General features: G+C 38.0%; 1 protein-coding gene across 1 annotated transcript in view; it reads right to left on the bottom strand.

The window, feature by feature from the left end:
• Positions 1-508: 508 nt before the first annotated feature.
• The window catches only part of CUL3 (cullin 3), a 42,059-nt gene continuing 28,598 nt past the window's right edge, over positions 509-13,969 (bottom strand). The window contains exons 10-15 of the mRNA XM_009325055.1: positions 10,842-10,966; positions 10,410-10,506; positions 9,214-9,348; positions 3,957-4,143; positions 2,041-2,186; positions 509-1,323 (exon numbers count right to left, since the gene is read on the bottom strand). Coding sequence (XP_009323330.1) covers positions 1,192-1,323; positions 2,041-2,186; positions 3,957-4,143; positions 9,214-9,348; positions 10,410-10,506; positions 10,842-10,966 — 822 coding nt within the window. The 3' untranslated portion in view covers positions 509-1,191. The remainder of the gene's footprint in view (positions 1,324-2,040; positions 2,187-3,956; positions 4,144-9,213; positions 9,349-10,409; positions 10,507-10,841; positions 10,967-13,969) is intronic.

Below are 13,969 nucleotides of genomic sequence, written 5' to 3' on the forward strand. Positions count from 1 at the left end.
TTCTGACTATGAGAAAAATGATGCCACTAAACTGCAATTTTTAATCTATTTTTGCAGCATACTGACAAGAAGAAAAAAGTTCCAGGGTAAGAACTAAAAATTTCATTACAGTAACAATTTTTATTGCATGTTTAAAATGTGTTTTTTAAAAACAAATAGTGCACGCTGGCTTCACTTTAATCTCCTGAAATACGCCCTTATGATGGGAAGCCCTGGGGCTACAGATCCATCTATGATGTTTATTAACAAAATATAATCCCGGTACGCTTCCCCACGGGACAGTATTTAGTTCCAAAAGATTGTCAACCCTGTACTCTAACACACTTGAATTAGTTGTTTGTGTACACTAAATCCATTTATTTTAAATTTATTTTGTCTACATTTAGTGAAATAAAAACATCGCCCTGTACAATCCACCATCAGCAGTGAGTACAACAGCAAAAATTATTATACAGTTTATACACACTAAAATCTTTTCCTTTTTCCTATAAAGAAACCAGAACAAACCTAATCAATATAGAGTTTAATTTAGAAGAACTCAAATTACAGAAGGGAAAGCCAAAATTATTACGGTCTTTTCTGAGCCCCGAGAAGTTCCTGATTCATGTTGTTGGAACAGTGAGTGCAGCTGGAAGAGTGAAACATGCTCAAGTTGTCTTCTTGGGTCTTCAAAAAATTACCAAATATTTAAATTAAACATGGCTAGTTAAAGAAACATTGGAAGCAGAGCAATATAACTGGGAATTCTGCCTTACCAGTTGTGGTTTCTCTTAAACCCAACTTATACAATGCGCGAAGTGCTAAGCAACACTACAGAAACACATTTACATCAACACTGAAGATCTGGGGAAATGAAATTCCAACAATTTTATTTTTTTAAATGAGCTGTATTTTCTAAATTTGTTTTTATTTTTCTGTTTTCATACAGTATTGAAAACAAACGCGGCACATTCACATTTTCCCGAAGAATTGTAAGGATGATCTCTACAGGGCTAACGTTGAAAAGCCTGAAGCTCAATCAATTGATGTTGAAAACTCTCAAAAAGAGTAAAAGGCTCGATCTGAATGGTCTAGAACATGTATTGTAATTTAATAGAAGAGATGGTCATCTTAATATTAATGATTTAAAAGAACTTCCCAGTTCATGCGAAGAGTATAGTCCAAGAATAAATCAAATTTTCTGAACGCATTTTATGCTACGTAAGTGTATACTTTGCGATCCTCAGGTGTTCGCGCCAAATATTCTCTCTCAATAAGTCCTTCAATACGTTTTTTAATAACAACTGGACTTGGTAAGAATCGGGCCTTCAGCTGCTGAGTTACCTGAAACGCAAGATCAAAAACAATAATGTAAGATCACAGGGCAAGCAAGACCAGTAAATACCCTAACTGACCAAAATAATCAGAAAGATATATTTAGACAGGGCTGGCTACAACCATGAAGCATAAGAAGCAGTCTGCAAACTTCTGACAGTTCCCCCCCCCGGCCCCCATCAGTTGCTTGCTCATTTTTGGGTACGATTCAAAGTACTGACCCTCTACAGAGGCACGGTCACAGCCCGAGAATCCTCTCAATTTCACAGCCCTAAGGGAGTTCAAGAGTGGAAAACGCGTACTATTCCTGAAGCTGTCAGGACTTAGGAGTTAAGAGCAGCAGGACTCTCTCCCTCTCTGCTAAGAGCTCAAATCTCTCAAACCTGGACCCAACAGTCAGTAACAAGATTAAAGCAGAAAATAATTAATGTTAAGTACAGTGGGTTTTGCTGCCAACTGTTATTTCAAGGGATTTGATAACATCGTAATAGCGCTAAAAGGAGGAAGGAAAATTAGGTATACCCATGAGCACGTCCTAAACTGAAGCGTAAGGATTTAGATGTCTTCAGATAGACAAGGAGGAAAAAAAAAAAGAGGATGGATTAAATACAGCATCCCTCAAAAGCCTTTCAGAATCATGTTAGTGAGAGCTGTGTAACTTTCATGAATTAATAGGAAAAGCAGAACTAATTCCCAAGCCCGTATCAAAACTGTGCACAAGTATACCTCTGCTACTAGCACATTGTGTTGCATCTTCTTCCTAGATTTCATTATCCGAACTATAGCAGCTTCTATCTCATGTTTTCTGTCATCATCTACTTTCTGCCTTGTTTCTTTCCTTTCTGGATCAGATTCTCCTTGTTTGGCAGCAACTTAAAGAAAAGAAAGAGAATGTAAAGTACGTTAGCAAAATTAAAATTAATTTCGTTGTGTAAGTGTTAGCTTCACTATTCATCTAGACATCACGTTATATTTTCCTGAGTTTTGACATTCTCAAACTTGGTTGGTTTTTTTGTGGTTTTTTTTTTTAATGAAAAGCAGCCACAAGAACGTATTGACACTTTCTGGCATAATTTGATAGCAACTGACAAGGTAACAATCTGTTGTTTAATTATTGCTATGTTAAAATTTGAACAGTACTCAAATCTGCTTACAGGCACCACCAAGCCCCACGCTCCCATTAAATATTTTTCTCCTTTATATAGCAAATAATCCATTAATTAAAATCGAAAAAGGTTTGAAAATTTACTTCACAAACTAGTTACATACTTCAGAAGTTCATCAGTCAGAAGAAATAGTCCAACTTTATCCTCTCCAACTCCATTATACTCTTTGTATTCTGTTCTCCTCTTCTATTTATGCTTTATTCCTGCCCTTATGCCTAGCTTTTCTTACCCTTTCACCCAAGCATCGTTATAACCGAGCCCGCCTCCCACACTGCTATACCACCTTCCCCCCTGCCCTTCTTCACTCAAAAGCCCCAGGTATTTATCGGTTTGAAAGAGATACACGAAAGAAGTCTTCTGTGTAAGACAAACATAAAACCACGACTATCAAATTTGCTCTAAAACCACCTTGAACCCCAAACCATATTCCCCATTCAGAGACATCTGTGGAGTGGAAATGAAAAAGCAGAATTCCACTAAAGCTCGGACAGTTGTCACAGAATTTACTTTAATTATGCCAGGGAAGTGCCTTGGGCCCTGATCAGAGGGTTCTCAACATCCTCATGTGGCTGCTGCGCTCCTGCTCACCAGAAAAATTCTCCCGCCGTGGCAGATGTGTTGACACCACAGCACTCTGCACGCGCATGAAGACAGTCTAGCTATCGCTTACGCGGGGGGATACCTGTAGTGTAACGCACGTAGGTATTACTGGGCTTTACACGCTTACATCCCTGGACACAGCGCGCTGCACAGAAGCCCAACAAGTTACATTATGTGCAAACAGCATGTGAATTGCCAATGTCGTGCTTAAAACACTGCCAATGATGCTGTATGTTTTATGTACTGAGATCTGCAGTGTCATAACATATTTTTAGATGTACTAAAACTAAGAACTAATCTTCCAAAACACTCTATGAAGTGTATCCACAGCAATGCTACAACTCAGAAATTATTTCTAGAGAGCTTTCTAGACAAAAAGTATCAATGTTACTTATGCGTAACACAAGCCAGCACTTTGATGAGCTAATGAAGTGGTATTGTGCCAATTAGTTTCTCTTATTTGTTAAACCCAAATCATTGCTCAAAAACATTATAGCTACCTGGCACGTGGAAACGGCTGTTGTATCATGGGCTAAAAACATCAATTTCACAGCAGTACAGCAACTTAGAGGCAGTTCCTTATTTCTGAATCAATCGGCAGCATATTTTTAATTTTACTATTTAATTTGAATTTTGTTTCTCTTTCAACATTTCCTTTTAAGAGATAATTACAAATTTTGTAAAGCAAAAGGCTTAACTATGACTTCCACACTTTTCTCAGTATTTAAATTTTCATTTTGATGCAACCTATCATCAACAAAAAATACGTATTACTCTCTTCCTTTTACTTATATGGACATCGATCCTGCAAAAGATAATTTGACATTTTAAGGCAGTTTTGGGACTGCAAGACAGCAGAATATAAAGCTCACTTACCCGTCTGAATCTTGACTCTGTGTAGTTTAGATGTGAACTGATCATTCACTGTAAATATATGACCATTTTCTATTTCTTTTGATTTAGGCTCTTTTGTAAGAACACGTTGTGTCGGTTTGCCGCATGCAAGGGACTGTAGGGCTCGAACCAGTTCTCTTTCGGGGATATCAGTTTCCTGTTGAATTTCCTAAAGAAAAATATCTTAATTAGTTTATGGCTATGGCAGAAGTAAGTATCATGTTTTGCAAACAGCAGCACTGATCGCTTGAAGCATCCACCTTCAAGCATGCAAAATAATACTATGACAGTTGTGAGGCTTGAAAGGTTGGAATTCATTCGGTAGCAAAGTCTCAATATGTGCTATGCAAAGTGATCCACCTGGGTCAACGCACAGACAGTGAATTCAGTCAAGTAAATAGTCACCATGAGCTGAAAACGGAAGAATGAATAAATCAGCTGTTTCATTTTACTGTCATTTCTGAGAAGGCTGAAAGGATTCGTTCACTGCCTCCAACATTTGCTGAACAGAGTGAAATCAAACCTTCTAAGTAACTCAGTGATGGAAAACGTCCATGATGTTCCTGAGCGTTCCTGATGAAGAACTGCATAAATGCTTTTGCATTCAGCAGCACTGTTGAAAATAAGATCTTTACAAATGGAAGTAAACAAGGTCTAGTTTCACCGTTAACATAGAAATACTCTAGATTAATTACACCTGCTTTCTGAATAACCTGAAACAATTTATTTACAGCCCAGATGCCTTTGGCTAGGGCTTCCCCAGGTGAAATACAAAAAAACCCCCATCATCGTGCAGCAAACGTATGAACTTTGAAGAAGAGTATTTGTAAAAACATGTACACAGCTTGCTGCACCTCTGTCAGTACTCTTAGGAGTTCAGCTGAGAGCCATATGTCAGATAAGTCACCAGTGATCATGAGTAAGTAAGAAAATTATACTGGATGCAGAACCATGTCTTAACATGCTTTAGGAGTAGGCCAACTACTTCTGCTTCCTCAAACCTCACTTGTTTACTGAGCTCCCATTCATTAGAAGTTCATTTTAGCCTTATCTCCATTTTCTTCCTTTTTCTAGTTTGAGGAAACTGCAGACATCTCTGATTTCACATTCCCGTTCAGACTCTTGAGGGACGTCTAGCAGCTAAAGATTAAGCCACCAAATAGAAAAAATAAACCGCACAGACATGTAGCTGTCCACAAGAGCTGTCACTTTCCCAGCTTCCCCACCCTCAGTTCCAAGAGCAGTATCAAGCTCTTCCACTGTCCCCATAAATTCCTAATGCTCATGGCACACAAGTCAAACCGATGACCTTCAGGCAAAAAGCAGCAGTAACAACTCCCAGTGATCAAAATGCTAAGATCTGTAAAGAGCCGTAAAGAACTTGTTGAAAGTTCTTTAAACAGTGACTAGAAAAATCAAATTTCAGAGTACAACTAAGTTCTATTAAATGATGTTATTTCTTGAGTGTACTCAAGTTTTTTTTAAAATCAATCCAGAAAAAATGCTACTCTTCTGCAGTCATCCACCACTGACAACATGCAATAAAAATAATTTGGATGTACCGGCCTCTACGCGGACTCTGTCATTAATTACAGTGCACCTCATATATATCTCACTACCAGGTCTCCGTGATGCCAAGGCACAGACCCAACTTTACATGTACAATGTTGACTCTACGTGAGATCATGTGAAATTGTGTTTTTGACACAAGTTCAAATTCATTTGAAAGAGGTAAATTAAAAAAGAATAATAATCAGTAAGTCTAAAATTTAAAAATGTCAGAATTTTTGATACCTACTGCTTATGGATGATTGGGAAAGAATAAAGCGTTCTTAAACTTAACGAGTATTCTTAGCATAATGCATTCAGAAATATTCTTAGTATTTCAAGTAAGTGACATGTATCCACATATTTTAACTGTTTGCTAGTATCAAAATGCCTCTTCCCAAGCAGATCATAGAAAGTTACTATTTCTTCATGTGTTGCTTTATTTAAAACACAATTGTCACCTTCACGCATTTTCTCCAGATCCAGCACAAAGTACTATTAAAAAAAACCCTAAAAACACTATAATCCTTTACATGGTCACAAACAAAAAGCCTTACTGAAATGGATTGATCAGCATAAATTCAACAAACCAAAGGAAGGTGACACTTTGGATTTTAGGACTTAAGGAAATGTAAAGCCTCGAGGCTACAAACCAAATCCAGCTCATTGACGATGTAGCTCCCAAACTTTGATTTTTGATCAACACCTAAAATTAATCCTTTCAAAACTAAATCACTTCTACAAGGAAATATATATATTCTGCTTTTGATGAAAGTGAAACAAAGAGCTCAAATGGAATTTGAGGTTTTTTGATGCTAAACATCCTTATACTAACCACTATGTATTTCTGCGTTGATTTTACTTCACTCTGTAGCATTGCAATTCAGCCACTAACGTATGCAAACCATTTGGGTTTCAGAATTTATAAGCTAGCATTAAAATAAGAACCACAGAAAGAATTGCACTGCAATATGCTGCCTCAGGAGAAGGCAAAATCCTCAAGTTGGATAAAAAAGTGTAGCTATGAATGTAAATGGGGATAACAGATGTTCCTGTGCTCTCTTTTTCCTTCAGTCTGTAGCATATCATTTTTCTAAACATATTTTTATATAGCTATTTGATGTAACAGTGAAAAACATATACCTTTTTTTCCCCATCTCCAAAAATGCCTTATTTTAAAGCCCACACTAGAGTCGTGCACAAGAGCAGTACCGATGACACAATTTTAGTTCTAAAAGTATTACCAGGTGAGCTCTATCTGGAGGCTACAAGAGAGATGATTCTAGGCATGGAACTGCCTCTGGCCAGTTCTTCACGAGAAAGAAGTTTATTAGAAGGAAAACATACAGAAGGAAATTAGAAGGAAAAACATTATGTCATTTTGTTGAAATGACAAAAAAAAAAAAGAGAAAGATTTTTATTTACAGACTTCAACTTGTATATCTTCCAAAGCAGAGATCAGCAAAAGACAAAACAGGTAAGCCAGTTTTAAGTTCTAATCTCTCATTTTTGTGGAATTATTCAACAACTTTACTTCTACAGTCATATTTGTATTTCTTGTTTGTTAAGCCTAATGAAAGAACCAAAAATTTTCCCCTTATTTTTGATGTCATCACTAAGAAATTGCATTTCACCCTTCAAAATACTGAGATGTACTGCAAACTAATGGAAAAATACGTTGAGTATTAGATGAGACTTGATTAGAAGAAATGGAATTCTTTGAAAAAAATCAGCATTCTTTGAAGGCTTGCATGAAGCTCCTTCCTCCTAGATTCAAATAGCATTAACCTAGACCCATGTGGCCACCAGTTCTTTTCCATACATAAATAAAAAGTTGCTGTATAGGAATACAATAAATTCATACGTTTTTGTGAAGGAATTTTGCTATGCAATAATCCTCTAAGTTTCTGTAGCATTTTACGTGTAATTTTTGCATCATCATGATCCCATTTTTCTCTCAATCACATGGCCTAATGGCTATTGGGATTATTGTGAGGGTCTTGTCAAGTTTGCGATTAATAATCACACTGAATGCAAAACAAAACAGCAAAGTCTGTTCAACTGTGAAGGCAACTTCAAATTAATCTGTTTAGCTGTGAATCTGCAGAAACACTTGTATATCAGACAGTTTTATGCTTACACAAGCACTCGCCATAAGTCATCTCTCATGCTATGTTGCAGTAAAAGCACTAATTTGATACGACAGAGAAGTAACAGTTGCCCAGCACTCAGCAATTAATCATGGTATTCAATAATCAATGAACAAAGATAAAATTCATTCTACTCTTAAGTTTTCGTAAGCTTTCCTGGCTGGAGTTAAAGACAACTCCCACACACTTCACCAAAGAAACCAAACAAAACAAATAGGCCTTCTTAATGTTTTAGTTACAGTGGGACACAAAGTAAGAGTTTAAGAACTCCCAAACCAGAAATAAACAAAATGTACACAACCTAAAAGCACACGGACATATTCCTCCATCATCTGCTCTTAGTAAAATAAACTTTAGAGCACATATTAAAAATTGTATTTTTTCACTGCTCTACCAAGTATTATTTACTCATATATGGGTGAGGCTCTACTACTCATAAAGCCTACCATTTTGTGGAATAAGGTAGCCACCAACTCAATTTCAACACCAACTTCAAGAAAAAAGGAGCTGTTAAGTCCCTGTCTTCCCCCCCCCCCCCCCCCCCCACCTCTCCTTTCTGCAGAGAAAGTACTCAAAGCTGTAATGCTCCTGCAATAGATTTCACAACACACAGGACTTTCTGTGCTCTAAAATAATCTTTTTTTTTGAACTATGAGTAGTTTATTGAGAGCCTCTTGTCAAATCCTGCCTTCCTTAATCCCAACTGAGACCGTTTCAAAGAAGCATTCTTTATTAACAGGCTAGAAGTATGCCAAATAAGCTGAAAACAAAATCCAAATAAAAAGGCAAATGATTACTATGCATAGCACAGTCAAAAGTAGATGAGAAAACCTGGAAACCCACTCCATTTCAAACTGCACCCATACTGCTCTTCAAGGCTGCCAATGCTCTCACAAACAGAAGGCAACATCTAAACCAAAACTATTAATTGACATTAACAATACAATGCTCAAACCTCACAGCACAGGATCCTCCTCCACTCCCAAAGCCTTCTTCATCATTGTCTATCAGCTGACCGCTTCAACCTTTCCCAGCAACGCCCCTCTAGTCTCCTTGTTAAGAATCTATCTGGACCTTCTTCATTGTCCCTTCTGGCTCACCAGCTCAGAGAACGGATGAAAGTCCTTTGATTTATCCTACAGCTCACTCCAGCCTGCCAATTTAAGCACTTCAGTGTTTAAGAAGCCAGGATACAAAGCCTTCTCCACCCTTTGGCCTCTAAATCCAGTTTCTCAAAGATAAAATGAGCAAATGGAGCCACCTGCTGCATTCCAACTTCAGCTTTTCTATAGCTGTATGGCCTAGGAATAACCACACTCACAACTCTCCCTCAACATTTCTGAAAACTTCTGTTCCCAAATAATTTCCTCCCCTAGGATTGCTTCCCAGGCGCATTGCTAACGATCTGCTTCCTGTATCTATTGGCCTGATCCACACTCAAATAGAATGAGAGGCACCTGATCTTCAAAGGTCTATTCAAGAGGACAAGAAAGTGCCTAAAACTGTTATTTAAAATCAGGCGAGAAAACCACAGCGCTTACCTCAAATGTATATTTTTCTCTGTTGTTAAAGAGCATTAATATCGTCATCTGGAAAGTGGAGACTTGCAATATGTGCTTCCGTGTATTTGAGCCAGTTACTTGGGCGCCTCCTACGCCAACCTCTGAGCCATCTTCCTATTTTAAAATTACAAAATTACTATTAGATTATTCTCCACTGCAAAATACTTGACCTCAGTAAAATGAAAGTTATATGATGAAATAAGTATCTAGGAGATCAGCCTACACAAGTGATAGAATAGCATACGCCTGGTGGCATAAACAGAATGTCTCTCCAGTAGCTGCCTTAGAATCACGGGGTGATTGAGGTTGGAGGCACCTCTGTAGGTCCCACAGTCCAGTCACCACCCAAAGCCAGGCCATGCAGAGCAGGATGCTCAGGGCTGTGTCCAGTCAAATACCGCGCGTCTCCAAGGACGGAGACTCCACCACCTCTCTGGCCCCTGTTCCGCTACTTGCCCATCATCCTCCAAGTTTTCTCACTCTTATCTTTAGAATTACCAAAATATTTATCCCACAGTAATACAATTTTAACATCCTCACAATTGCACATTATTAATACTTTGTGTTATAAAAATGTTGTTTTCATTTTGCATTGCCTTCTACGTTCCCAAGCATCATGCCGTTACTACCTCTACCTTAGAATTTTAGAACTGGTCTGAATCACTAGCAAGTTATTTTCTTGTATACACAAACATTAAGCATTGTACTGCCATAAACTCTACTAAGACTCTCATGTCTGAAAAAATGTTGTCTACATTGCTAGCACTCTGCATATGAAAAGCAGGCTAAACTTGGCTTAACAACGCTTTTTCACATTAACAAAAATTACTCTAAAGAGAAACAAGTTTCATTTCACTTTTGACTGATTCACAGTCAAAAAACCCCAAAACACTCAAACCATTGAGGTCCCTTCAAGATCAAAATTACTACTTTTCTACGAGGTAACAAAGAGATGATGCTGAGTGATGCATCCAAATTAGATTTAGAGGGGAAAACAAAGTCAAAACAAAACTGCTCAAAGGAAGAATCAGACTATAAAGCCATGGAAGGCATCTTTTTCTTATTCTTACATTATCAATGGGTAAGCTTTTATTTTACAAAATTCTGAAGTTATTACAAATAACTTGCTTACTTTTAAGAAAAGATACAATGTTTTCATAATCTTGATACTCTACCTTTTTAACAGGCCCATAGAAAGTGGCATTGAGATCTGCAGAACCCATATGATGCTGGAGTGTCAGCTGTCGCCCGCTATGTTTGGCTAAATAAAATCTGTAATATAATTGAATCAAAAACTTAATACATAGTTCACATTTTGTATCTAAGAGGAAATCGCTTTAAACAGTTACATAGACCTTTCATCGCCATTAGGGACACTAAGAAATGTCTAACTTTCGCTTTTTCAAAACATTAACTGTCATTAGAATGCTAATTAAAAGCTCCCAAAAACTCAAGCCTCATAATGTGACTATTGCATTCTCTAATTTTCGCATGAACTGAAGAGCAGCAGTACGCTAGCATGTCTTTAACGGTACAACATACCTGTAAGTTAAGTTTAGAAAGTTTCTTCTTAAAACCCCTACCTAAAAATCTGTTTTAATACATACCTTCTAAATATTTCAAAAGCATGTCTGGGAGCTGGAGGGATGTTGCACTTTGGTGTGGCTGACTGAGTAGGCCAGTAACCTGTTGTGAGGACCCGCACTGTAAGATCAACACCACCTAATGAGACCTAAGGACAATTGGAAGAAAACATCCATTATTTTAAAACAGGATCACGTTTCACCGTTTTTCTCTATCAGTGTAGAACGCATAGAATTTTCACAGACTAAGAAATAAACGGACATATATCTATAAACATTATTTTTACAAAGCCAGACAAATGAATTCATCACTATCAGAGCAGATGGTACAGCAAAAATCCTCCACATTATTGCCCTCTGGCATTTCAGAGCGTACAGAATTTACAAAATAAATTCTTAACCAAGAATGAAACGTCCGTGATCATAAACAGAACTCATAACACATGTAACAATTCTTTCCAAACAGGTTTTTGACAACATACAGTAAAGCCAGGTCGCTAAACATACCAGTTTCAAAATGACTGTTTTATAAATTTCCTCTCTGGAAGCAGAGAGTAAATACCGACTATCTAATGTTAAACCACAGGGAGCTTTTCCTGCACTTTACCTCTGGACTGCAACATAAACAGTTACTCACTTTTACACACACAACCTAGCCACTTTCCCTAAAGACAGCCGTTACCATAAATACTCAGCACCGGTTAGGAAACATTCTCCAACTGAAGTGCTGATCTATAAAGTAGTTCTGTTAGTAGGTGATAAACGTCTGGCTACCAGTGAGGCATAATCCTCACCAGGTATCTCAACTAAGCTGAATATTATTAAACTTAAAACTGACTACTTTCAGCTCTAGGAGGTGTAACTAATACCTTCAAAGAACACACATTACGGACAAGAAAAACCAAAGCATACTATATCCGACTTGTTATAAACCTACGACACAGAAAGAGAGCACATTATATTTTGGAAGGTCAAAAACTGTCACATGAACTCAGAAACTTCCACTATTAAATAGCAGAGTAGCATTTCCATGCACTACAGAAGAGGTTTTGTATTGTGCGTGTTGAATGCCTGCGTGCATCCACACACTTGTGCCTAGGAACCTTCCGAAAAATCTAGACAGACCGGTGACAGGCTACTCATACAGAAATCCCTGTGACTGGATTTCATTAACGGTCAAGAGGAACCATTTGCAAAAGTATGTAAAGACCCATATAAAGATTGTTCTGTAGCCAACATTACTGCCATGCTTCTAATTTCATATCACCAATGTCCTGAGGCTCACAAGAGAAATTCAAACAGCCACTTAGACACAGGAAACTAGTTAATCTGTGAATCACCAAAAAAAAAGCTTCAACAGTTTTCTCCCTCCAGCCAAAACATAGGGAAAGGCCATCAATGCAGACAGAAAGATACAGGAAATATCTTTATCTGGAACTGAACCATCTTAGTTGAGATGGCAACAGTTTCCTGAATTTTTTTGGTCTTAGCCAGACCAGAACACAGCATTAATTTAGAATGCCTCACATCACACATTATACAGAGCACTGAACAGTTTGTGACTTGAAAAAGTTTTGGAAGCACTTCATTTTACAAGGTATTTTACAGCATAAAAATGGTATGAACTAATGGAAAGTGCCTTGAAGTGATCTAATCTTTACAGAACTCCAACAAACTGAAGTTTCAGGTTCGCATTTGTAGAAATTACTCATAATCCATTAGCTTGGACTTTCCCCAGTCCTGAGCTTTCCACTTACTGATAGCAAACCAAGCATCATCTACGCAGTCCTTGGCACTACCTATACCTCAGGATATAGGATCCAGCAGGAGACTTTGCAGGTAGGATTATTTAGAGAAGAGCAGATGCCTGCCTTCTCTAGGAGGCACCATACATACTCAAGGTACACAAATTGTTTAAGAAGGAGTAGAACGGACTATTTCATACAGAACACAGTATCGTCAGTAGGTTAACAGTAACATAAAAACCCCAAAATCTTCCTGTTTGTATTTCTTCTCAAATATTATTGACACTAATAGAAATATATACGCTTCCATCATAAATAAGTCCTCCAGAAACTTCATTAAAAGGCCATGATTAGGCTGACCAAAAGGCACCATCAGGTGAACTGCTGGTCCCTTGCCAAGGAAAAGATGAAGTTTGAAATTAGGCCGAGCAGAATATCCCCTAACATTTTAGTCATCTTATTGCTGTACGTAGCTAGAAAGAAGACAGACACATCATTTATTAATTCACTTAATGTAAAACTGTCACGTAAAGTACAGGAATCTTTAACCCCCCCCCCCGTGTACAAGTCCCACATGCTACCTAAAAATGGGAATGCTCTAACAAATTGTTCTTGAAATTAGTATTTCAAGCATTCTAGAAGGAAAACATGATTAGCCTTCTAAAGAAAAAAAAGCAGTAGTAAAGCTGCCTGTCCACAAACACCTTTATATCTATCCACCTGTGCTTCTACAACCTTTTCTGAAACCACTTTGAGACCATCCCGTTCTTTCACTCATGATGATTCGCAATATGCTGATGAGGAAGGTTTCAGCTGACCGCTTCAAGGCAGCAAAGATTTCAGATCGCCTTGCACAGCCCGGGACATCGGGCAGAGTACACCCATGAACATATTCCTGGCAGTCAGATTTCTGAAACCGATTCAAATGTGCTTGATGTACAGACTTACTTACCTGCAGATGGGGAACTACTTGGCTGTTTATTATATATTATTAAACACTACTGAGTATCAGTATGGAAAAAAGTGTTTAGAGCAAGTAAAGTGGTATCTCAAAATAGAAGCGATCTCTCCATTATGCAATATTCCAGAGGTCCCCCTCTACAACAAGGTGTGACACTTCTTCATTGAACAATTAAGTCCATATTTGGCAATTTGAATAAAATCATACTTCTGCTTTTAATAAAGGCATTAACTGCATCAGGAAAGTTAAATGTGAGATGATATGTTTGCCAAATACCTGCAGCACGCAATATTTTTCTTGCTGTTAGCATAAAACACGGGTCGCAACGAAGATTACCTTTAAAGAATGAGAAAGGGAAGACTCCGCTGGTGACCCGGCGTTTCTGAAACGCACGTGAGGGCAGGCGGGCGGCCCCAGGAGCGCGGGAACAGACGGGCGGGGAGGGG

Source organism: Pygoscelis adeliae, unplaced genomic scaffold (genome assembly GCF_000699105.1).
Source record: "Pygoscelis adeliae isolate BGI_AS28 unplaced genomic scaffold, ASM69910v1 Scaffold155, whole genome shotgun sequence".
Lineage (NCBI taxonomy): Eukaryota > Metazoa > Chordata > Aves > Sphenisciformes > Spheniscidae > Pygoscelis > Pygoscelis adeliae.